At 39.0% G+C, this 26,620-nt stretch overlaps 1 protein-coding gene across 1 annotated transcript in view; it reads left to right on the top strand.

The window, feature by feature from the left end:
* ppp6c (protein phosphatase 6, catalytic subunit) overlaps nucleotides 1–25,862 on the top strand; it is a 41,756-nt gene extending 15,894 nt beyond the window's left edge. Inside the window, exons 4-7 of the mRNA XM_039762683.1 lie at nucleotides 3,543–3,684; nucleotides 10,719–10,798; nucleotides 18,408–18,617; nucleotides 24,776–25,862. Coding sequence (XP_039618617.1) covers nucleotides 3,543–3,684; nucleotides 10,719–10,798; nucleotides 18,408–18,617; nucleotides 24,776–25,024 — 681 coding nt within the window. The 3' untranslated portion in view covers nucleotides 25,025–25,862. The remainder of the gene's footprint in view (nucleotides 1–3,542; nucleotides 3,685–10,718; nucleotides 10,799–18,407; nucleotides 18,618–24,775) is intronic.
* The last annotated feature ends 758 nt before the right edge of the window (nucleotides 25,863–26,620 follow it).

Below are 26,620 nucleotides of genomic sequence, written 5' to 3' on the forward strand. Positions count from 1 at the left end.
ATCCAGGTGTGAAAAACTTGTTGCATCTTTCCCAAGAAGACTCGTGGCTGTATTAGCTCAAAAATGTGCTACTACTAAATACTGAGCAAAGGGTCTGAATACTTGGGACCATGTGATATTTCAGTTTTTCTTTTTTAATAAATCTGCAACAATTTAAAAAATTCTTTTCTTTTGTCTGTCAATATGGGGTGCTGCGTGTACATTGAGGAAAAAAAATAATTAAAATGATTTTAGCAAATGGCTGCAATATAACAAAGAGTGAAACATTGAAGGGGGTCTGAATACTTTCCGTACCTACTGTATATTTAGATATGCTTACATTTAAAATCGGCGATTGTGTGAAGCCGCGAAAGTCGAAGTGCGATATAGCGAGGGATCACTGTACAGAATATCAGGATTTAAACTAAAATGAAGCTATGAGAAAGCAATGTTAAAACATGTCAGTACAAGTATCTAATGAAGCATCCACATTTCCATGACCTGCAAATACCTACGGTTGTGTATATCACATAGTTAAACATATCCTGAGCTATAACAGTGCTAATTGTGCACAAATCTTGAACCAGGATTTGAAGGTTTGTTTTTTAATATTTAATTGTTCATGTAATTGTTAGTGCTTTTAGTTGTCTTGCAACATATCAGTCCACAGTATGTATTGGTGTTGAAAAATATCACAGCAACCTACAGTGGTTGTTTGATTGTTGTGCTTTTGTTTCTGCTACACAAAACTGTTCAATAAACTAACTGAAGTAATTTAAAATACAAAGGCTAGTGATCATTAGCACTTTAATACAAATTCATCACCGAGTTATTTCTGCTTTATGGAAAATATTAATATTTTTAAGAAATACTATAAATGGCAATTAATATGCAGTTAGTTTTGATTAAAAAAAAATGTAATTTTTTTTATAATCAAACAGCAGCCGTAATTATTAAGACATACAGTTGCCAAGCTTGTAGATGACATGATCAGAAAAGATGAAAATAAATATGTCATATGCTCAATCCATATACTTTAGCAAAAAACTGCAATGACCATGAAGGATAAGCAAAAAAATGTGGAGGTGATAATTGTAAGAGCCACTAAAAATAAACCTTTTCACGTAGGGAGTTTCAATGTGATATGTGGGGCGGGGGGTGGTTGGGACCTACCTCTGTCACTTTAGTCCAGCTAGCTCAGACAGATAAACACCCTGACACTTTGGAAACAGCCAATTCATTATGCAGCAAGTAATTTTAGCCTTGGCCATGGAAGTCACATATGGTGGCCTGATTTAGTAGCAAGTACATTTTAAATAATGTATTGTCTGCATCATAGTGAGCCGCTGATTAAAGGTGGGAAGAACGGCCATATTGTTTAAAATTGTACAGCTATATTTTTTTGTGCTAAATGAACACTAGGAGTACCGTATTTTTTCAAGGTGGTAAAAAGATTTGAGAAATGGGCTTCTGATGATGGAATTCAGAATGGTGTCTTACATATACAGTATATGTGTGTGAGTTACTTACATACATACATATGTATGTATGTATGTATGTATGTATGTATGTATGTATGTATGTGTATATATATAAATGTATGTATGTAAGTTTTTCACACCACTATACATACATACAATTTGCCCCCTTCCTGATTTCTTATTCTTTTGCATGTTTGTCACACAAAATGTTTCTGATCATCAAACACATTTAACCATTAGTCAAATATAACACAAGTAAACACAAAATGCAGTTTTTAAATGATGGTTTTATTATTTAGGGAGAAAAAAAATCCAAACCTACATGGCCCCATGTGAAAAAGTAATTGCCCCCTGAACCTAATAACTGGTTGGGCCACCGTTCGCAGCAATAACTGCAATCAAGCGTTTGCGATAACTTGCAATGAGTCTTTTACAGCGCTCTGGTGGAATTTTGGCCCACTCATCTTTGCAGAATTGTTGTAATTCAGCTTTATTTGAGGGTTTTCTAGCATGAACCGCCTTTTTAAGGTCATGCCATAGCATCTCAATTGGATTCAGGTCAGGACTTTGACTAGGCCACTCCAAAGTCTTCATTTTGTTTTTCTTCAGCCATTCAGAGGTGGATTTGCTGGTGTGTTTTGGGTTATTGTCCTGTTGCAGCACCCAAGATCGCTTCAGCTTGAGTTGACGAACAGATGGCCGGACATTCTCCTTCAGGATTTTTTGGTAGACAGTAGAATTCATGGTTCCATCTATCACAGCAAGCCTTCCAGGTCCTGAAGCAGCAAAACAACCCCAGACTATCACACTACCACCACCATATTTTACTGTTGGTATGATGTTCTTTTTCTGAAATGCTGTGTTCCTTTTACGCCAGATGTAACGGGACATTTGCCTTCCAAAAAGTTCAACTTTTGTTGCATCAGTCCACAAGGTATTTTCCCAAAAGTCTTGGCAATCATTGAGATGTTTCTTAGCAAAATTGAGACAAGCCCTAATGTTCTTTTTGCTTAACAGTAGTTTGCGTCTTGGAAATCTGCCATGCAGGCCGTTTTTGCCCAGTCTCTTTCTTATGGTGGAGTTGTGAACACTGACCTTAATTGAGGCAAGTGAGGCCTGCAGTTCTTTAGACGTTGTCCTGGGGTCTTTGTGACCTCTCGGATGAGTTGTCTCTGCGCTCTTGGGGTAATTTTGGCCGGCTGGCCACTCCTGGGACGGTTCACCACTGTTCCATGTTTTTGCCATTTGTGGATAATGGCTCTCACTGTGGTTCGCTGGAGTCCCAAAGCTTTAGAAATGGCTTTGTAACCTTTACCAGACTGATAGATCTCAATTACTTCTGTTCTCATTTGTTCCTGAATTTCTTTGGATCTTGGCATGATGTCTAGCTTTTGAGGTGCTTTTGGTCTACTTCTCAGTGCCAGGCAGCTCCTATTGAAATGATTTCTTGATTGAAACAGGTGTGGCAGTAATCAGGCCTGGGGGTGGCTACGCAAATTGAACTCGGGTGTGATACACCACAGTTAGGTTATTTTTGAACAAGGGGGCAATTACTTTTCACACAGGGCCATGTAGGTTTCTCCCTAAATAATAAAAACATCATTTAAAAACTGCATTTTGTGTTTACTTGTGTTATATTTGACTAATGGTTAAATGTGTTTGATGATCAGAAACATTTTGTGTGACAAACATGCAAAAGAATAAGAAATCAGGAAGGGGGTAAATAGTTTTTCACACCACTGTATATGTATGTGTGTGTGTGTATGTATGTGTATATGTATATATGTGTATATGTGTGTGTGTGTGTGTGTATGTGTATATATATATATATATATATATATATATATATATATATATATATATATATATATATATATATATATATATATATATATATATATATATATATTTTATTTTGTACCAGTCTATTGCCTTAACGCTTCAACAGGCATTACTATCAAGTGGGAAAGGTGTGATAGACACTTATTTACAATTCTATTCTTCCTTCTTAAACAAGTGATGCTTGTAGTGAATGAGAAAGTTGCATTGTATCCCATTACATTTTGCTGTCTCTTTTTTCAGGGTGATTTTGTAGACAGAGGGTATTACAGTCTTGAAACCTTCACCTACCTCTTGGCCTTGAAGGCTAAGTGGCCTGACCGTATCACTCTCCTACGGGGTAATCATGAGAGCAGGCAAATCACACAGGTGTACGGATTTTATGGTAAGTGATTAATTTTCTAGTTTGTATTTTAATGGCACAATTTTTTTTTTTTTGTGATTTTAAAATTTGACAAATTTGTTTATTCCTGAATTAAGCTTTAATTAAGTAATTTTGTTCTGATACAGTTGAATGACTCAATCTACACAGTTGACTTAATTTCAAGTGTGCATTAAAAATGTCACTGTCCTAAAACCTTTGAGAGAACTGCACATTACAGTTATGAAAAAGTCAGTGCCTTTTACATGCACACATATAAACAAGTTAAGGTGAATAACCCGGTTAAGGCAGAAACCTGGTTTCATATTAATCCACATTTACATGCTCAAGTAATCTTCTGGCATTTTTTGTCAAAACTCCCCAGTGTCATTAAACTGGGGAAAAAAAAAAAACATTGAACAACATCGTCAGTCAGTGTGAATCAGAAAACAGGCCTGATGCTTGTGATCATTTTCTTGCGTTTTATAAATGTTTAGTAAAACTGACAGTTTATTAATATTCTTCTGTTATCAGAATGCAAACGGCACACTCTTTTCTGCTTGGCTGTAAAATCAAGCCCTGCGAAGGACTGGCATGCCGTTATATGTGCTTCTTGCTTTACACACAGTGCTGCTGGAATATTAATAGATATTTTTAATTAAATAAGATAAATATTGTGTTAGGTTACTTACTAGTCTAAAAAGTAATCAAACTATGTAATGCCAGTTAATTTTAACATTACCATACAGCTCTCAAGATTGCGTTGCTGAGTTTAGAACTATATGTTCAGCCCATCTACACACATTTAGCAATGTTTGAAATTTTGAGAAAGATGATTTCAGCCAGGAGAAGGAATAATGTGATTGTCCAAACATATGCATCTGGAAATGTATTTTGTGGATGCTTCTACCTGTGGCTGATGACAGCATGTGCAATGCTGACAGAGTGCAATGTACATGCACAGACTACAAAATCCTCATCAGTAACCCAGTCAAGGGTTTAGATAGTGTGAACCACTAGGGGACATACTGCTCCCCAAACCCAGAAACAGACAGGCCGAGACACAAGTTCATCACAGCACACACGTTTGTTCTTCAGTGGGGAAGCGTTTTTCCTTCGCTCCACACTACACAGCACAGTACAAAGCACCAATATATAAATAAACTCTGTCCTTTCTTTCTCTCTGTACTTTGCCTCCACCCCTCCTCGCAGTCTGTGTCCTCCATCACCTGACTCTAGCTCTCTTGATTGTTGGTGAGGCGACTCCTTTTATAGCACACCTGGAAGTGCTACAGATGTTTATCAACCTTTTGCACTTACGGGTGTAGTGTAAGAGATTCCTCCTAGGAGCCTGCAGCACCTCCTGGCTGCACCCACAGAACCCAACATGGCTGCTCCAAAGCAGAAGTACCGGCAAGCCCCGCAGGAGTCCATGGTGATGTAGCAACCCAGGGAGGCTGCGCTCTAACATCTCAGGGGAGATAATGTCGCAAACATGTTCTCTCCCTCAATCCTTCTACCCGGTTGGCATCCTGGCCGGGTAATGGTCCCGGTTATCTATCACAACAGACAGAGTGATAGATAGAAGAATAGAACTTTATTTGTTCTCGAGTATATACACACACACACATATGCTGGAATGACTATAAAGCAGGAAAATTCAAAAGAAAGAAAAGTTCTGACTTGGCTGTCACAGTAAGGCACAATGCAGACATATTGCTCTTGCTATAAATGAGCCCCAGTAGAGTTTCTTGACACACTTCTGCTGAATAGTGTGTTGTCTGAAAGTACTAGTGTGTCAGAGAGTGGATGTGCAGTATTGTTCATAATGACTCTTCATTTTGTTTTAATTCTCTCCTTTGCCTACCACCTCCGGAGAGATCAGAATACATCCTATAGCCGAGTTTGCCCTTTTAGTTACAGTAATCCCTCGCTACATCGTGCTTCGACTTTCGCAGCTTCACTCTTTAAATGTAAGCATATCTAAATATATATCACGGATTTTTGTGGACAATGGGTCTTTTAATTTATGGTACATGCTTCCTCAGTTTGTTTGCCCAGTTGATTTCACACAAGGGACGCTATTGGCGGATGGCTTAGAAGCTACCCAATCAGAGCATGTATTAACTAAAACTCCTCTAATGATATAAGATATGCTTCCCGCACGGTACTTGATTGTTTGCTTTTCTCTCTCTCTGACATTCTCTGTGCCTGACAGAGGGGGTGTGAGCAGAGGGGGTGTTTGCATAGAGGCTGTTTGCTTAGAAGATACGGACGCTCCTCTAAAAAATGCTGCCTTATTGTGGTGCTTCGGCATACTTAAAAGCCCAACAGCACATATTGATTTTTTGATTGTTTGTTTTTCTGTCACGCGCTCTCTCTCTCTCTCTCTCTCTCTCTCTCTCTCTCTCTCTGACATTCTCTGCTTATGACACGCATTCTTTGAAGAGGAAGATATGTTTGCATTCTTTTAATTGTGAGAAAGAACTGTCATCTCTGTCTTGTCATGGAGCACAGTTTAAACTTTTAACTAAAGGGTGTTATTTCATGTCTAGAGGGCTCTAATAATGTTAACAGTGTGGGAGAGTTTATAAAGGCTTAAAATATATAAAAATAACTATACAAACATATGGTTTCTACTTTGCGGATTTTCATCTATTGCGGGGGGTTCTGGAACACAACCCCCGCGATCGAGGAGGGATTACTGTACCTTTTTTATTCGGTGGGAAACTCTTGAAGTGCTGTCGCCAGCCAACAACACATCACAGCATAGAAAATCACACTGGCCATCATAGAATTATAGAAGATGTAAAGAATGCCCTAGACATAGAGGTTTTTTTGGTGTGGCAAAAGTCAATAAGCAGTTCCTTGGTTTTGGTGATGTCTGCAATTTAATTCTCTTTGCACCAAGAAACAAAGTTCTTCCACTGACTCCTCCCCTCTGTTTCAGTGCCTTCATCCATACACCCCGTAAATCTAGAATAATCTGAGAAACCTGGTTAACAGAGGTAGATTTCTCCACAAATAATCCGATTATGTGGCCATGTAATCTCAGAGGCCTATAAACCGATTTCTCTAATTGGAATAAGGGTTTACGTGGCATTTTACAAATGAGCTTTCTGTGAATGTGCATGTAAATGTGCCAATTGACAATTTTCAGATACATCAAAATATTCCTGTTGTTTTGGATTTACACAAGTTTTTTCAAAATACAGAAATGGAAAATAAAGTATAACTCCTCTACAGATGTCTATTTAATCCTCAAAAATGATTATGCTTTATAAAATAATTAATTTTTTATTTTGCCTTTGTTTCAAAGGCCAACTACAAATCATACTTCATCTTTGTGGATGGGCGCGTTCTTCACTTCTAGTATAAGTTCCAACCAGCTTCTGTTTTTAATTGAACTCCTGGGCTAATTAAGTGATGTGTTATTTCCCAAGTTCTGTGTTTTGGGAAAAATTAGAAAACCAAGTTTGGTAAAAAAAACTATCTATCTATCTATCTATCTATCTATCTATCTATCTATCTATCTATCTATCTATCTATCTATCTATCTATCTATCTATCTATCTATCTATCTATCTATCTATCTATCTATCTATCTATCTATCTATCTATCTATCTATCTATCTATCTATCTATCTATCTATCTATCTATACATACTGCTCACAAAAATTAAAGGAACACTTTAAAGAAACACATTAGATACATCAGATCTCAATATGAAGTTGGATATCTATACAAATAACGACGGGGCAATGTCTTAGGAACAAAAGGATGCCAAGTCTTTTAATGGAAATAAAAGTTTTCTGCCTACAGAGGGCTCAATTGTGTAGACACCCTAAAATCAGAGTGAAATGAAGATGTGGCAGGCTAGTCCATTTTTTCAAAAACTTAATTTCTGCTACTCAAAATGCTTTTCTGTATCTTGTGTGGCCCCCACAAGCTTGTATGCATGCTTGACAACGTCGGGGCATGCTCCTAATGAGACGACAGATGGTGTCTTGTGGCATTTCCTCCCAGATCTGTATGAGGGCATCCCTGAGCTGTTGTACAGTCTGAGGAGCAACCTGGTGGCGCATAATGGACCGAAACATAATGTCTCACAGATGTTCTATTGGCTTTAAGTCAGGGGATCGTGAAGGCCATTCAATTTTTTCAATTCCTTCATCCTCCAGGTACTGCCTGCATACTCTTGCCACATGAGGCCGGGCATTGTCGTGCATTAGGAGGAAACCAGGACCTACTGCACCAGCGTAGGGTCTGACAATGGGTCCAAGGATTTCATCCTGATACCTAATGGCAGTCAAGATGCCGTTGTCTAGCCTGTAGAGGTCTGTGAGTCGCTCCATGGATATGCCTCCAAGATCATCACTGACCCACCACCAAACCAGTCATGCTAAACGATGTTACAGGCAGCATAATATTCTCCACGGCTTCTCCTGACCCTTTCACGCCTTTCACATATACTCAGGGTGAACCTGCTCTCATCTGTGAAAAGCACAGGACGCCAGTGGTGGACCTGCCAATTCTGGTATTCTATGGCAAATGCCAATTGAGCTCCCGGTGCTGTGCAGTGAGCACAGGGCAGTAGACATTTGGGCCCTCAGGCAACCCTCATGAAGTCTGTTTCTGATTGTTTGGTCAGAGACATTCACACCAGTGGCCTGCTGGAGGTCATTTTGTAGGGCTCTGGCAGTGCTAATCCTGTTCCTCCTTGCCCAAAGGAGCAGATACTGGTCCTGCTGATGGGTTATGGACCTTCTATGGCCCTCTCCAGCTCTTGTAGAGTAACTGCTTGTCTCCTAGAATCTCCTCCATGCCCTTGAGACTGTGCAGGGAGACACAGCAAACCTTCTGGCAATGACACGTATTGATGTGCCATCCTGGAGAAGTTGGACTACCTGTGCAACCTCTGTAGGGTCCAGGTATCGCCTCATGCTACCAGTAGTGACACTGACTGTAGCCAAATGCAAAACTAGTGAAGAAACAGTCAGAAAAGATGAGGAGGGAAAATGTCAGTGGCCTCCACCTGTTAAACCATTCCTGTTTTGGGGTCATCTCATTGTTGCCCCTCTAGTGCATCTGTTGTTAATTTCATTAACACCACAGCAGCTGAAACTGATTAACAACCCCCTCTGCTACTTAACTGACCATATTAATATCCCATAAGTTTCATTGACTTTATGCTATACTCTTATTAAAAGTGTTCCTTTAATTCTTTTGAGCAGTGTGTGTATATATATATATATATATATATATATATATATATATATATATATATATATATATATATATATATATATATATATATATATAAAATAAATGTGTGTGTATATATGTATGTACAGTGATCCTCTGCTATATCACGGAAACATTCAATAAGTACATCCTACCTGTAGTGTACTTTCCAGCCAGTTCATAACAAAGCATACAGTTTTCAGCAGTCACTACGTATGCTAGACAAATGTTTGTTAGAATAATATTCAAATTTATAATAACTAACGTATACGTAAATTTAAGCAATACACTAGTAAATCGTAAAACATACTGCTATGTACAGGAATACGTAGACAGAGTCTCAATTCATAACGAAATGTACATACACTTATCATTTGCCACTACATGTGCTAGACGAGTTCGTTAGAACAATACGTATTATAATTTATAATAACTATAACAACTGTAAATGTTGACTAAAATACAGTAAAAAGTCAATATGTATATAAAATGAACAAATCATTAAATATACATACATTGTACACTACAGTAGACAGAGTTTCGCATTACAGTACCCAGATGATTTCTTATAAGGCCCGTTATTGGCTGAAAGAGGAGACTCAACAATCACAGTGGGATTTTCATTCTCTTGGGCTCTGATTGGCTGCTTCTAATGTGGTGTAATCTCACAAGAACAGCAAGCATGGGTCCCCGACACATCTCCGTTCTCGGCGTATCGCGTACCTTGCTTGTGGTCCAATTGGTGTGAGCAAACTTGTTGTGAACTTTTCATTTTTGTTTTAAGGCCTACGATGGCTCCCAAGCATTCTGCATCTTCTAAACCTTTTGGTAGTAGTGAGCCTGAGCGCTAGAGGAAGACCTTGACCTTTCAGGAGAAGGTAAATCTCCTGGATATACTTCGGGAAGGAAAGCGTTACGCGGACATCACTTGCCATTACAAGTTTTCACGTGTTTAAAGCGTGTGGGTGGGGTATTAAGGCTTAAACTATAAAAAAAAAATGTTTATTTATGTGGTCTTTCAATATCGCGGATTTTCACCTATCGCTGAAGGGTCTGGAACGTAACTTCCGCGATAGGCAGGGGATCTCTGTGTGTGTATATATAATTTTTTTTTTTTTCTTTTTTTAAATGTACCAAGCAGTTATATGGGAATATGTATTTCTTTTATCTTTTTAAAAATATTTTCATCTTGATTGTCATTCTACTGTTCTAGGTGTTCCAATTATTTAATTAATCCATTTGTTATTAATTAGTGGGTCTGATGCTAAAGTAGTTGCAGCCTTTGATTATTCACTGTTGTTTGCCTGGGTGTCTGCTCTGCTCATTTTTTATTGTCATTCATAAGATATAATGAAGGGAAAAAACTGCAAAGAGAAAGGGCAAAATATAATGAAATCAACAACAGAGTTAAGCATTTAAATCTGTAGCAAAAACGGAAGTATTTCTAAATGTCTTATAAATGTAAAACACATGCTGCTATATTTTTATGAATGTAGAATAACCGAAGAGGAGAAACAAATACCAACTAATTAAATGAGATCAGTGCTTTCAGGTATTGTCACTGATTAGGAATCTGGTTGGAACAAAAACCTGCAGTCACAGAGGGGCCACAGGACCGAGTTTGGGAACCACTGGTCTAGGGTATAGTTGATGTTGAGCTGATGATACTTGCAACATTTTCTAAGCATTAATTTAATTTTACAAACACAAGCAGCCACATGCCATGTTTTTCTTACTATTCTGGTTTAATATGTTGATTGCCTGTTTCACCTCAAGAGTTTAAGGATCTAAAACATTTTTATTCTTGCAACAGATGAATGCCAAACTAAGTATGGAAATGCAAATGCCTGGAGATACTGTACCAAAGTGTTTGACATGCTAACTGTGGCAGCGGTAAGTAGCTACATCACATATAGTAATGTTTCTTTTAAATTCTAAATCTGCTTTTTCAATGAAGAATTTTTGGTCTGCATGTATTTAGTATCGGAAGATGATTTCTCAAAATTTTTTGTATGACTTAAAATTTAAATGAATTAAAAAAAAAAAAAATGACACTGTAGTTTTCTGTTTATAAAGCAGTTTGGGAAAAGTGTCATCGGTTTCCTTGAATTTCTTTCACAAAATGCCTTTTAAAGACATTCTCAAGAAACGCACCTTAATCCTGGTTTCCCCTACTAAAGTTTTTAACATTAAGGTAATTTTTGTTTGCAGTTTAGTTCAAATTTATACTTGAATGTCTCTTACCAACATGTGACAGTAGTATAATACAAATAAACAATGAGTACAACACACTGACTGGGGCTGTTTGCATATGCTACTTTAGTTACTGTCATCGTCATGTTTCGTGCAGACAGATCAACAACTTGGCTTTCAGTGAAACAGTTTTGTTTAAATTAGGCATAGTTAGGCAGATGAAAAGCATTGGTGACTCTTCAGATTCATCAGTGTTAAAATTGAGTAACATTCTGAGCGACTTCAATTAGTTGATGGTTTCAAATTTACCTCTACAGAGGTTACTTCATCTTTTATATTTTGGTGTTTTGCCGCCAGGAGAGGTTTTTTGGACAAGTAAAACAGGGAAGCGTCGGCAGATTTGTATGCACTCTGGTGGCTTGTTGCCTGTGTGAACCTCTGTCCCAACAGTTCATTTCTCCTGCTTCTTGAAATAGTAGTGGGTAAATTAAGTTAAATGTCTGTGACCATAAACATAAAAAAAAATTAATTTAGCTTATTTTTTCATAGCGCTGTTTGCAGAGTGCAGGCTCAGAGCACTGTAACAAGTTCTCAAGTAAAATGCAAATATAAAGTTTACAAATTGCTAATTATATAATGAGTACACATAAAGGCACAGCTTTGTTTAAACAGATAGGAAAACAAAATAGTTTAAGATTGATTAACATAAATGTGAGGGCGGAGTGGTGGCTCTGAGGCTAGGGATCTGCACTGGCAATCGGAAGGTTGCCGGCTTGAATCCCGTAAATGCCATTAGGGACTCTGCTCTGTTGGGCCCTTGAGCAAGGCCCTTAACCTGCAATTGCTGAGCGCTTTGAGTAGTGAGAAAAGCGCTATATAAATGCAAAGAATTATTATTATAATAAATGGAGCCCAGCAATATCTGGCCATTAATTGTTGACAACGACCATAAAACTTGCAAGTAACCTAACTTAAGAAGTGAATTGAGAAAGGAAACAAGCTCTCTAGCCTTGGTGCTGTGAGACAATATGCATACTGTGAATAAACATAATATGCTGGATTTCCATTCTACCAAAATCAAACTACAGATCATAATCATTCAATATTTCTCTGCTAAAATATAATTTATCAACAAAGTGCCACATAGACCTGCTATCCATCATGGGCTGTTGTTGCAGACAACAGTTTTAACTTTGAAACCTCAACTGAAGTTTTAACTCTATTTTCGAAATTCGAATTCCAGCTAGCCATTGACTCTTTGCAGGCAGCAACAACTGACAATAAAATTTTTTTACATTTTATGGAATTTATTAAAGGCAAATAATATTCAATCCATCATCCAACCTGCTCTATCCTAACTACAGGGTCATGGGGGGTCTGCTGGAGGCAATCCCAGCCAGCACAGGGCGCAAGGCAGGAAACAAACCCCGGGCAGGGTGCCAGCCCACCACAGGGCATGCACACACGCTAGAGACAATTTAGAATTGCCAATGCACCTAACCTGTACGTCTTTGGACTGTGGGAGGAAACTGGAGTACCCGGAGGAAACCCACGCAGACACGGGGAGAACATGCAAACTCCACGCATGGTGGACCCCGGGAGCGAACCTGGGTCTCCTAACTGCGAGGCAGCAGCGCTACCCACTGCGCCACCATGCCGCCCCACATTCCATAGAAGCAAGTCCAATTGTACAAAACTAAGTTCAAATCAAATCAACCCTCACCCATGAGAAAGAGAGTTAGACCAGCTTTAATAGTAGGAAAAATAAGTAAGTGTGTGTGTGTGTATATGTATGTATGTATGTATGATTCACTCATCACAAAATCTCCCGAACCATTAGGACTTGGGACTTGAAATTTGGAATGTAGGTTACCCTTGGCCCATAGGTGCTCGCTAAGAAACAGTTTAAAAATTTTTTAAAACTCCAAGTGTAAAATTTCTTATAGTTTTTTTAGACCCGTTTGCATGTCTGTCTGCTTTTCATAAGAGAACTACTTAACAGATTTTTTTCTAGAATTTGCTTGAATATTCTGTTGAATTTTGCAACTTTCTCATTGTGCTAAGTACCATAGTTCGCTTGCGATACCGATTTTATTAGCGTGAATCCGAGAGAGACTCATCGGGCTGGGGAGAGGGATGGGGTTTTCCTCACTCACATGTCGGCGTAACCTTAACTCCACTTAGTTAGTGAATGAGAGAACTACTTAACAGATTTAGATGTCTTTTTTTTTTTTCCCCCCCTATAAATTTGCTTAAACATTCTAGTTGATTTTGCGACTTCTCTTATCGCGCTAAGAATCGGAGTTCGCTTGCAGGAGTGATATATTCACGCTAATCTGAGAGAGAGAGGCTGCGGGCCTAGGGGAGGGGGAAAGTGATGTCGGGAGTAGAGAGCTGGACGGGCCCACCTTGCTGTCGTGTTTCACTAATATGCGGGCAAAGCTGCGGGGGATGGCTAGGAAGTATATAAATAAATAAGGGAAGATAATCCACTTATTCTAAAATGTTATTGATTAGATCCTGCCAGGTTTTAAAAAAGTTTTGCACAGAACCTCTAAGTGAGAATTAGATTTTTTTTCCAATTTCAAGCAGTATATACTTTAACATCATTTGCAAACTGACTTAAAAGAGGTAGGTTAGGATTTTTCCAGTTGAGAAAGATAAGTCTACTTACCAATAGTGAAGTAAAACCAATTACAGTGATCCCTCCTCGATTGCGGGGGTTGTGTTCCAGAACCCCACGCAAAAAGGTGAAAATCCGCAAAGTAAAAAACATACGTTTTTATATTATTATTTTTATACTGTCACGCTTGGGGCACAGATTTGCACAGAAAAACAGGAGGTTGTAGAGACAGGGACTTTAAAACACTACAAACAAACATTTGTCTCTTTTTCAAAAGTTTAAACTGTGCTTCATGACAAGACAGAGATGAGCGTTCCATCTCACAATTAAAAGAATGCAAACATATCTTCCTCTTCAAAGGAGTGCGCGTCAGGAGCAGAGAATGTCAGAGAGAGAGAGAGAGAGACAAAGAAAAGCAAACAATCAAAAATCAATAGGTGCTTTTAAGTATGCGAAACACCTCCCGACAAAGCAGCAAGAAAGGGAGCAATGCGAAGGTAGTCTTTCAGCATTTTTTAGAGGAGCATCTGTATCCTCTAGGTCAGTGTGCGAACACCCCCTCTGCTCACACCCCTCCGTTAGGAGCAGGGAATATTGGGGAGAGAGAGAGAGAAAAGCAAACAATCAAAAATCAATAGGTGCCGTTCGGGCTTTTAAGTATGCGAAGCACCACGCGGGAAGCATATCGTATATCATTGAGGAGTTCTATTTAATACGTAATACGTGCTCTGATAGGGTAGCTTCTCAGCTATCCGCCAATAGCGTCCCTTGTGTGAAATCAACTGGGCAAACCAAATGAGGAAGCATGTACCATAAATTAAAAGACCCATTGTCCGCAGAAATCTGCGAACTAGCGCAAAATCCGTGAGATGCTTACATATAAAATCCGCGATGGAGTGAAGCCACGAAAGTCGAAGCATGATATAGCGAGGTATCACTGTACAGTTAGTTTGTCCTTCTCCACCTTAAACCCAACTAGAAGTACACCAAACACAGCTGTTAGTGGATTAAGAGAGATTGGGACACCAAGGTTGTCTGATAGGAATTTAAAGAGTTTGGTCCAGAATGATGCTAATTTGGTGCAGGCCCAAAACATGTGGCCCAATGAGGCTGGAACTTGATTGTAATATTCACAGGTTGGATCTCGCCCTGGAAACATTTTAGACAATTTTAAATGAGACGGATAGGCTTGATAGATGATTTTAAGCTGAATAATTGTATGCTTTGTGCATATGGAGCTTGAGTGAATTCTATGCATTGCTACCTTCCATTCCTTTTCTGAAATGTTGACTGAGAGATGTTTTTTCCACTCTGCTCTGGGTTCTTTGAAAAGTAGGAACTTTAAAATGTTTTTGTAAATTACAGAACAAATTGTATATTGAGAAGTCACTGTGCTTCTGGGACAAAGTCCTTTGGACAGATGAGACAAAACTGGAGCTTTTTGATAAGTCATATCAGCTGTGTGTGTCCATAGACAAAAAAATAAAGCTTTCAAAGGAAAGAATGCCATAGCTACTGTGAAACATTAAGGAGGCTCAATTGTGTTTTTGAGCTGCTATGCTGCATCTGGCACTGCGGTCACTTGTGCAGAAAACAACGAAATCTCAAGAATGTCAAAACATTATGGAGAAAAATGTCCCCAGTCTCAGGTCATGGATCCTCCAACAGGATAATGAGCCAAAGCACACAGCTAAAAGCACCCAAGTATGGCAAAGAACAAAATATTGCACCATTCATGAGCCCCGATTTGAATCCTGTTGAACATCCTATGGAAAGAACTGAAACATGTAGGCTGGAGAAGACAGACCCCTTAAGACCTGTGTAGTGTGCGGCTGGGACGCCACCACGCTGGGAAAACTGCAGGAGCAAGCATGGCCAGACTGTTGCCTCCCCCCGGACGTTAGGTGACAACCCCCCTGAGTTGCAGCGGTACCTTGGAGTCCTGCAGGGTTTCATGGGAGTTGCAGTTTGGTGCAGCCCTGTTGGGATCTGCAGGTGCTGCAGCAGGAACTGTTGAGCCCTTATGGGCAGTTCTTCCATCACACCTGGAAGTGTTTGTCAGAAATGAGTCATCAAGCACCTGACGCACTTCCAGGTGCCTTATAAAAGAAGCCAGCAGCCACTACCCAGGGAGCCAGAGTTGGGAGGAGGAGGACGAAGCTTGACCAAAGAAGTGAACGAAAAAAAGAAGAGAATTGTTTTGTGCTTGTGCTGGACTGTGCTGAGCTTGTGGGAAGTGGTAAGGCATTGCCCACAAGGCAAAAAGAAAAAATAAAACGTGTGTCCCACACTTGTCTGTGTCGGGTTCAGGTGGCAGTGCCATCCTGGGTTGTCCACACCTGACAAAGCTGCAGCAGTTTGCTCAGGAATAGTGGGCCAAACAACTTGTGCACAGGTGCAGAAGAGCTTATGGAGAACTCCAGGAATTGCTTGTTCGCACTGATTGCAAACTCGAAATACCTTAAGGGAATAGGTTAAGGGTCCCATCATTTTTGTATATTTGTATATTTGAAATATTCTGTGCAATCAAACAAAGTCTGTTTTATGTTAATTATGGAATAAACAATGAAGGGTGCGCCATCCATCAGTTTGAGTGATAGGGGGTTAATTGGAAGAAAACCCAACTCCCATGGATATGCTGCTTGGAGGGGAACCAACAAATTTATCCACGTCTGTACTTTGTATACCCTACTAACACATATAATGTATGATTGCTGTTAGTCTTGGATATGGCTCAATATTACAAAACTCTTTTTTTAACAAAACCAACCAGTGGCACTTATGTCTTACATAATGAAGACCTTTGTGGGGCTGTTCATGAATAATATGAGTCCACTTGTGATAGACCACCTGGACTCACTGCAGTTTGCAGAGATAGGAGTGGAGGATTCAGTTATCTATGTGCTCCCCATGGCTTATTCTCCCCTGGACAAAGTGGCAGCACTGTGAGAATTTAATGTTTTTTGATTTCTCCTGTGCTTTCAGTATCATCCAGCCATCCCTATTAAGGGGTAAATTTGATGGTATGCAAGTGGATGAGCGTGTTGTGTCCTGCTTAATGGACTGTCGGGCAGAGCACCGTTTGTGAGACATAAGAACTGAGTTTCTGATATGGATGTGAGCAACACTGGAGCACTACAAGGAACAGGCCTGTCACTTGTTCTCTTCACTCTATACACCTCCGACTAGCAATATGTAACACTGGGTCAGGTCAGTTGCTGAAATTCTGAGATGATTCTGCACTTATGGGGGTGTATTGATAAGGGGGATGAGACAGAGGAGAGGAGTCAGGTGGTGAAGTTGGTTTCTTCGTGAAAAGGGAACTGTCTGCTTCTTATCAGTAAAACCAAGGAACTGCATCTTGACTTTCACACATCAAAGAGCCTCCATGTCCAGTTAGATGTGTGGATGTAAAGGTGGTCCACTCCTACAAGTACTTGGGACTCCACATGAATGACAGGTTGGACTGGTCTCAGAACAGCCTATCTCAGCCAGCACAAGACAGAAACCAACCCTGGACAGGACGCAAGGATGATCACACACACACACAGCCAAATTTTTGCATTACCAGCTAATGTAACTTGCTTGTCTTTGGACTGTGGGAGGAAACCCATGCAGACACGGGGAGAACATGCAGACCACACTGGAACAACCTGGGATGTGAACTCTGGTCTCCTAAGTGTGATGCAGCAGCGCTGCCACTGTGCCACCCCACAGCAATAGTAACAAATGAATATAAGTCGGATGCAATATGCCAACTACATTACAGCAATAGGACCATAAAGAAATGGGTCACTATGGATAGAAACCAAAATAGATGTGTTGCAGGTGGCTCTACATATGCTAGTAAAAGGTGAGTGTAAGGTATTTGATCATCCTCTTCTTCTTTTGGCTGCTCCTAGGGTCTTAGGGTCTTAGGGTTCGCCACAGCAGATCATCTTTTTCCATATCTCTCTGTCCTCTTTATCTTGTTCTGTTACACCCATCACTTGCATGTCCTCTCTCCCCACATCCATAAATCTTCTCTTAGGCCTTCCTCTTCTACTCTTGCCAGGCAGCTCTATCTTTAACATCCTTCTCCCAATATACTCGGCGTCTCTCCTCGGCACATGTCCAAACCAAAGTGTAAGGTATTTGATTAGAGTGTTAAATTTAAAACTAAATTAGTTTTAATATTTGTTGTTATGGTGGATCATTTCAAAGAATTGCCAGCAATTATACTACTTTCACTAGAAAAAAATCACGCTTGGGTCATTTTTAACACCGTCCTGGGACCCACTTTAAATTTGATCATTTACATTTATGCAGCATTGCCGGCTTTATAATTACTAATGATTTTTTTTTTCCTTCTTTCTGTAAAGATTAAAGTGATGAACCCCCGGTGAGCACCTTCTTTCATTGTAACTCTCATCTACATTAATGACCTGCATTTTAGAGTGGGAGATAATAAAATTTTGAGCCAACTGAAGAGTTAATGTACCTTTTCTTAAATTGTGTTCACTTTATGCTGTGCACTTGCTTTTGTGACTTTTTTTGTGAAACCTATGAACATGGCGAAGGTTAGGCATTGTGATTTGTGTTTTCTTTGAATACTTTTAACATTTCATAGTAAGTAAAATCCATATGTCTGATATGTTGAATTATCTCATTTTAAACGTGTTTTTTTTTTTTTTTCTTCTATTTAAGCTAATAGACGAACAGATCTTGTGTGTACATGGTGGACTGTCTCCTGATATCAAGACTTTGGATCAAATTCGAACCATTGAACGAAATCAAGAGATTCCCCACAAAGGTGCCTTCTGTGACTTAGTATGGTCAGACCCTGAAGATGTAGATACTTGGGCAATTAGCCCTCGAGGGGCAGGTTGGTTGTTTGGAGCTAAAGTCACAAATGAGGTAATTTACTCCTTCTCCACACTCCTTTTTTTCCCTGTGTATATGACTTTACTGTTACATTTTTTTTTTTTTTAATTAGTGTTCCTATTTTTTCACATTGCCAATTTTTAAAATGTTACTACATTAACTTCTTCCAGTATTATTGTAAGCTAGTTGTCTTATGTGTAATATGTCTATATTTTAGTAGTAGTTTTATTTATAAAGCACCCTTCACAGACAAAAGATCACAGAGCGCTGAACAGCAAATACAGAACAAATACAATAGTTAAAACAAAACATAAACAAAACCAATAAAAACAGTAAATAAACAAACTGGAACTATTCAGCACTGATTAAAAGCTTGTTTAAAAAGAAATGTTTTTAGTTGTTTTTTTAAAAGAATCAACAGATTCGACTCCACGCAGACCACAAGGCAGGCTATTCCGTAGTCTTGGTGCCACAGACTGAACGGCACGATCCCCACGGGTTTTTAGCCGAGTGCGTGGGACAACGAGAAGGCCCTGTTGCCCAGATCTTAGAGGCCGGCAAGCTGTATGGCTTTGGAGTAGGCTGGTTAGGTACTCGGGAGCTTGTCCATGCAAAGCTCTGAAAGTAAGCACCAAAACTTGAAAATGAATTCTATAAAACGCTGGGAGCCAGTGCAGTGTTTGCAAAATGGGGGTGATATGATCACTCCGGCTAGTGCGAGATAGGAGCCTGGCAGCTGCATTTTGAACTAACTGAAAGCGTGAGAGAGAGAGGACTAGCTCAAACCTGTAAAGAGAGCATTACAGTAATCAAGCCGTGAGGAAATAACAGAATGAACAAGCATCCCCAATTCTGATTTTGAAACATTTCTTAGTTTTGAGAGATTTCTTAAATGAAAGAAACATGAGCGGCTGACTGACCTTACATATTCATCAAGCGTCAGGGATTGGTCAGAAATAACCGCAAGGTTACGTAGACTTGACTTAACAGGAGAGACAGAAAATAATTTTAAACTGATCTCAGAATAAAGAACAGGAGGAGCAGCAATTAGTACCTCAGTTTTTTCTGAATTCAACTGCAGGTAATTACTACTGAGCCAGTCGTTAACCTGAGACAATCAACCAATGTGACCAAAGTATTAATTTGGTTAGGCTTAAATGAAAAATAAACCTGTATATCATCTGCATATAGATAATAGATGTCCTTGAAAGAGTTAAGAATCTGTGATAGGGGAACAATAAAGAGAAAAGTATAGGTCCAAGAACCGAGCCCGGTGGCACTCCACATGTCAAAAGGAGCAGAGTCAGATGAAAAGCCAGCCACACCGACTGAGAAACTCCTATTTGACAAATAAGAGGAGAACCAGTCCAAAGCAGAGCCAGAGACACCTAACAGCTCTAATCTGTTAATTAAGATCTGATGGTCCACCGTATCAAAAGCTGCGGTAAGATCTAACAGTAAAGCACAGAGCACCTGCCTGCATCAGCAGCAATTAAAAGATCATTAAAAACTTTTAGAAGAGCTGTTTCTGTAGAATGTTGCCTCTGAAAACCAGATTGAAAAGAATCAAAGAACCGCTGGTTTTCTAAGAAGGCACAAAGTTGCTGTTCAACCACCTTTTCTAGAACTTTGGCAGTAAAAGGCAGTTTTGAAATTGGCCTGTAATTACTCAAAATAGAGGGATCGAAATTAGATTTTTTTCAGTAACGGTTGAATTACAGCATGTTTAAAATACGATGGAACCACACCAGATCTCAAGGAGCAATTTATGAAATTCAAAAGGCACGGACCTATAAAACTCAAAAGATTTTAACATTAATGATGTTGGCAACAGGTTAGTAGGACATGACATTTTACTGTTCATTGTGCCACACTTAAAAAAAAAAAAAAAAAACAAAAAAAAAACACGGAGTTACTACAGTGTTAGTGATGGCTTAAGGCCGCTTTAAAATCATGTAAGTTGTGTCAAGCCACCTCCTGACTTGCCTATATAAGAAAACCTCCACATATGATAAACCATTCAACTCATCTTCATGTCTAGTTATACAAGTCACCAAGCTTTTTGATGTTTCTTTTATGTTTCTGGCCCTCCATACCCTCACTTATAGGTCATATTTGGACCATATAATACACCCTTATGATAAAGCGCAAACCAATAGGTTTCTTCAACATAAATGATCAGAAAGACTTGGAATTTCTACATGCCATGTCAGCTGACCCCAGGAGTTAGATACTTTATTAATCCCAAGGGGAAATTCACATAATCCAGCAGCAGTATACTGATGTGTAAAATAAAAAAAAAAATAAAAAAAAAAATATTAAAGAGTAATAAAAATGCATGTATAGTGGGATGCAAAAGTTTGGGCAACCTTGTTAATAGTCATTATTTTCCTGTTTAAACCGTTGGTTGTTACGATATAAAATGTCAGTTAAATATCATATAGGAGACACACACAGTGATATTTGAGAAGTGAAATGAAGTTTATTGGATTTACAGAAAGTGTGCAATAATTGTTCAAACAAAATCAGGCAGGTGCATAAATTTTGCACCACAAAAAGAAATGAAATCAATATTTAGTAGATCTGCCTTTTGCAGAAATTCCAGCCTCTAAACGCTTCCTGTAGGTTCCAATGAGAGTCTGGATTGTGGTTGAAGGTATTTTGGACCATTCCTCTTTACAAAACATCTCTAGTTCATTCAGGTTTGATGGCTTCCGAGCATGGACAGCTCTCTTTAACTCACACCACAGATTTTCAATTCTATTCAGGTCTGGGGACAGAGATGGCCATTCCAGAACGTTGTACTTGTTCCTCTGCATGAATGCCTTAGTGGATTTTGAGCAGTGTTTCGGGTCGTTTTCTTGTTGAAAGATCTAGCCCGGCGCAGCTTCAGCTTTGTCACTGATTCCTGGACATTGGTCTCCAGAATCTGCTGATACTGAGTGGAATCCATGCATCCCTCAACTTTGACAAGATTCCCAGTCCCTGCACTGGCCACACAGCCCCACAGCATGATGGAACCACCACCATATTTTACTGTAGGTAGCAGGTGTTTTTCTTGGAATGCTGTGTTCTTTTTCCTCCATGCATAACGCCTTGTTATGCCCAAATAACTCCATTTTAGTTTCATCAGTCCACAGCACCTTATTCCAAAATGAAGCTGGCTTGTCCAAATGTGCTTGAGCAGACCTCAAGCGGCTCTGTTTGTGCTTCCTCTGCATCACTCTCGCAGACAGCATCTCCTTGTGTAAAGTGCGCCGAATGGTTGAACGATGCACAGTGACTCCATCTGCTGCAAGATGATGTTGTAGGTCTTTGGTGCTGGTCTGTGGGTTGACTCTGACTGTTCTCACCATTCGTCCCTTCTGTCTATCCAAATCTTTCTTGGTCTGCCACTTGAGCCTTAACTTGAACTGAGCCGGTGGTCTTCCATTTCCTCAATATGTTCCTAACTGTGGAAACAGACAGCTTAAATCTCTGGGACAGCTTTCTGTATCCTTCCCCTAAACCATGATGGTGAACAATCTTTGTCTTCAGGTCATTTGAGAGTTGTTTTGTGACCCCCATGTTGCTACTCTTCAGAGAAAATTAAAGGAAGAGGGAAACTTACAATTGACCCCCTTAAATACTCTCATTTCTCATTATAGGATTCACCTGTGTATGTAGGTCAGGGGTCACTGAGCTTACCAAGCCAATTTGAGTTCCAATAATTAGTTCTAAAAGTTTGGGAATCAATAAAATGACAACGGTGCCCAAATTTATGCACCTGCCTGATTTTGTTTGAACAATGATTGCACACTTTCTGTAAATCCAATAAACTTCATTTCACTTCTTAAATATCACTGTGTGCGTCTCCTATATCATATATTTAACTGACATATTTAATCGTAACAACCAATGATTTATACAGGAAAATAATGACTATTAACAAGGTTGCCCAAACTTTTGCATCCCACTGTAAAAACAGACAATAACTTTGAGTAATGTTAGCATTTACTCCCCCGGGTGGAATTGAATAGTCGTATAGTATGGGGGAGGAACGATCTCCTCAGTCTGTCAGTGGAGCAAGACAGTGACAAAAGTCTGTCGCTGAAGCTACTCCTCTGTCTGGAGATGACGACACTGTTCAGTGGATGCAGTGGATTCTTCATGATTGACAGGAGTTTGCTTAATGCCCATCGTTCTGCTACAGATGTTAAACTGTCCAGCTTTATTCCTACAATAGAGCCTGCCTTCCTCACCAGTTTGTCCAGGCGTGAGACGTCCTTCTTCTTTATGCTGCCTCCCCAGCACACCCACCGCGTAGAAGAGGGCACTCGCCACAACCGAGTTCACCCTGTAATGGGATACAAGGGGGAAAAGTTACTCTTTTTCACAAAACTTCCAAAAAATAAAGAAAAATAGGGATCAGTAAGGTATGTGTAGTGTCCTTCTTATGCTATTTTCGAGGATGCTGATCACAATTATTTTTGATATTCTATTCTTTACTGGTGGTCCTAGCTCTCTAAAAACCCCTCCCAGAAGGTTAAATATGATAAATTACAAACGTAAGCATGTGGGGTATCGTTTTAGACTATTTCAAGGTCAGTGATTTTTGAATATGATAATTTTTGATCCTTTACTAGGGATCTAGCCCTCTGTGGATATCTATCAGATAGTGAACAATGACAGATCTCTCTATTATAAAAGAAAGTCTTGAGATGAGACTATTGCCAAGAGATTTTTTTCAAGTCCTGCCTCCTCTCAATCATTTCCGGTTAACAGCCCACGTCCCACAGTTCTCTCGCCTCTCATTGGTGTGAACACAGTTTCTGCGCTCTCAGCTCATATAAAATTTTGTTTTCCTCACTTTAAGTTCCCAATAAAAGAAGATTTATTACGTCCAAATCTTATTGAAGAATTTCATCCCGAAGGGTTAAACTGAACAAATGAGTACACGAGCAATCCGAATACCGAGAAACCATGAAGTCAAATGAATTAATGTGATAAATTTTGATCAGTTACCCGGCAAATCAGTTAAATGTGTGTCAATAGACTATACTGAAACAGTTGGTGGTGATGGTGTGGAAGATGAAAACATTAACTTGCAGTATCCCATAAGAATATCTATAACTGTTAACACTGTCTGGTCTTCACTGGCCAAATTACTGTTAAAAAAAAATGTATCCCAATAGGACAAGAATAGTTGTATTCAAAATTGGTCGAACAATTCTGACATGTAAAATTTTTAACAGGCAACAAGAAAGGTAATGTAGTACATCTTCAGGAGATTAGACACATTAGACACCAAAGGAAATTGTGATATGCCATTTGTATTAAAACGTTTACAGTTAGAATAGCTTTTGCTATGACAATAAACAATAAGTCACAGGGACAAACATTTGCAAAAGTTGGTTTATTTATTAGAGAAAGAAATGATATTCACTCACAGGTAGTTATACGTTGTGTTGTCACAATGTAACTCCAAACACAGAATCAAAATTCAATGCGATATTGATGAAAAGTTAATTCCCAATATTGTTTTTACTGAAGTTTTACAGTAAAAGTAAGTTTAAAAATTATTTTCGTGTTAATTTTAAAGCCAAACAGAACGAAAATGTATAATGCAATGAATACCTCTGACGCAACATGAAACACAATTCTGTTTCAATTTATTATGTTTTACTATGGTTAATTACTCGCTTCAATGTAAATTACTTAGCTCTATTATGCATATGTAACAGTTCCCATGAAAATAACAATCTGTTTAAATTGTACATCCACTTCCCCATGTGTGAGCGGCAAAGTGGCTAGTGTGTAGTGCCCGCCTGGAGGTTGGCGAGTGAAGCGAGCAGGGGTCAGAGCCCCCTAGTGAACTTCTAAAGAATTCTGTTGTGCAGCGCACTGAGACTTCTCTGACCTACCAAAATGGAGAGGGTGACTGCTATTGTCAAGGATGGTCTGTACCTTCTTCCCCGTACACCTTTCCACCACAATACCGAGTAAGTCCACAGTCCTGCCCAGCATTGAGCCAGCCTTTTTAACCAGCTTGTCCAGCCTCTTGTGTTCTTATCTGTCATACGGCCTCCTTAAATAAATGGCAGCAAAAAAGGATAAAATAAATAAGTAATAGATGCATTTATGCAGTACCTAAAGTGCTCCCAATAATTGTGTGGTGTTTTTACAATTTTTTTTTTTCCTGTTCTCTTCAGTTTGTTCACATCAACAACTTGAAACTGATCTGCCGAGCCCATCAACTTGTACATGAAGGATATAAATTTATGTTTGATGAAAAGCTGGTGACGGTATGGTCTGCTCCCAACTACTGCTACCGCTGTGGAAACATTGCTTCAATTATGGTTTTCAGAGATGTCAGCACAAGGGAGCCAAAGCTATTTCGAGCTGTTCCAGATTCGGAACGTGTTATTCCACCCAGAACGACGACTCCGTATTTCCTTTAACTTCATTTATTTGCCTGTTGTAGCCAACCTTTATTGCCCAGCTCACTGCTGCTAATCAGTGAGGTCAAGTTGTGTTTTTTTTTTTTTTTTGTCGTATTTTATAGGGGAAAGTTGGCAAAATAGAAGACTGAACTGTTAATTTTCATTTTTATAAGCACTTTTTCATGAATTTTGGATTTTTTTGGTTTTGTTTTATACACACACCTACATTTTGAGAACAATCCAGCTCTTGCATCCTTTTTTAAAGCCACTGGTGGCATCTTAAGCAAGTGTTAGAGCATTACTGTTTTTTTAAATAGAACCCATCCTCAGAGTTCATACTGTAAGAAATGGAGCATCCATATTTTACAAGAGCGACAGATTGACTTATCTAAATAAAATGATTTTGAAATCAAGATAACTGTAAAAGCAGTCGAGATGAAATGCCAAATATAGAATTTAGCTTAAAGTTCATTTGAGCATGAAGCTGTATTTATTAAATTGTATTGTGTGTGGCTCAGTTATTACAGATCCCAGAAGACCAACATAAAAAGCCTGACAATATCAACATTTATGATCGCTTGGGCAGTGTGAGCGGGTATAGAAGGAGACACAAGTCTATAAAGATGTTTGTCTTAATACTTAATAGGGAGCAAGCTAATGGTGTGATGCTCTACAAAGTGTGTTCACTGGTTATGTGCAGACATGTGAGTTTTAAGACACAGAGTTGTCTAAATTTGTTTTGCGGAGGTTGTCAAAGGCAGTGGATTATTTTTCAATTGTAAGAATGACTAAATATCTCAATTTGAAGAGTCTGGTTATGACAGGTTTGTACATTAAAATAATTGTATCTTTTCCAGATTTGTTGTATTTTATTATAGTAATATAGTGCAGGTAAATATTGAAATTAAACTGCTTTATTATTGACAAATATGCAATATGTTTCTTTTTTGCTTCCATGAATCAAAAATTCACTATCGAGTTAAGTTCAGATTCTGATTCTGTGCTATTCAAAATGTCAAAATTGGTTTTTAATATGCTGTCTGTATGTGTGTCTGTGCAAAATCAAAATTGATTTTCACATCTCTGTGGAATTTTTCATTTTTTGTGCATTGTTTAGAGTTTCTGGATGACGACATCCCAGCAAAGATGCAAAAACATGTAGAAGTAGCACTTCCTAGGATTTTTGCCCTGAACACACAGAATCCTTACAGTCATGTTCAAGAATACTGGCACCACTGCACTTTTGTTTTTGTTATTAATTTTTAATGATGTCAAAAACAAAGTAAGGCAATAAGAAATTAAAAAAAAAAAAAAATTTTTTTTACATGTATTCATTTTGAAGCCCTTCACCAGAGCCCAACCATAACCTGCTCCGCCTTGAAGCTCTTTAAGAACGTGCATTACATTAGAATTAATAAAATTCACAGGTCACTGACAAGTCCCAAGGGCCCACACACCCAGCTGAGCAAAGAAATCTAATAGGACAGTGTCAAACTGAAATCAGGGGTACGTGGTCAGCCATGACTATTTGATCAGGGAGATGGTGTTTTCCCATTTATTATTAGTATGCATGGCTGACAATTCTAAATAAAACAAAACTGTGAAAAGAGGACT

Source organism: Polypterus senegalus, chromosome 9, assembly GCF_016835505.1.
Source record: "Polypterus senegalus isolate Bchr_013 chromosome 9, ASM1683550v1, whole genome shotgun sequence".
Lineage (NCBI taxonomy): Eukaryota > Metazoa > Chordata > Cladistia > Polypteriformes > Polypteridae > Polypterus > Polypterus senegalus.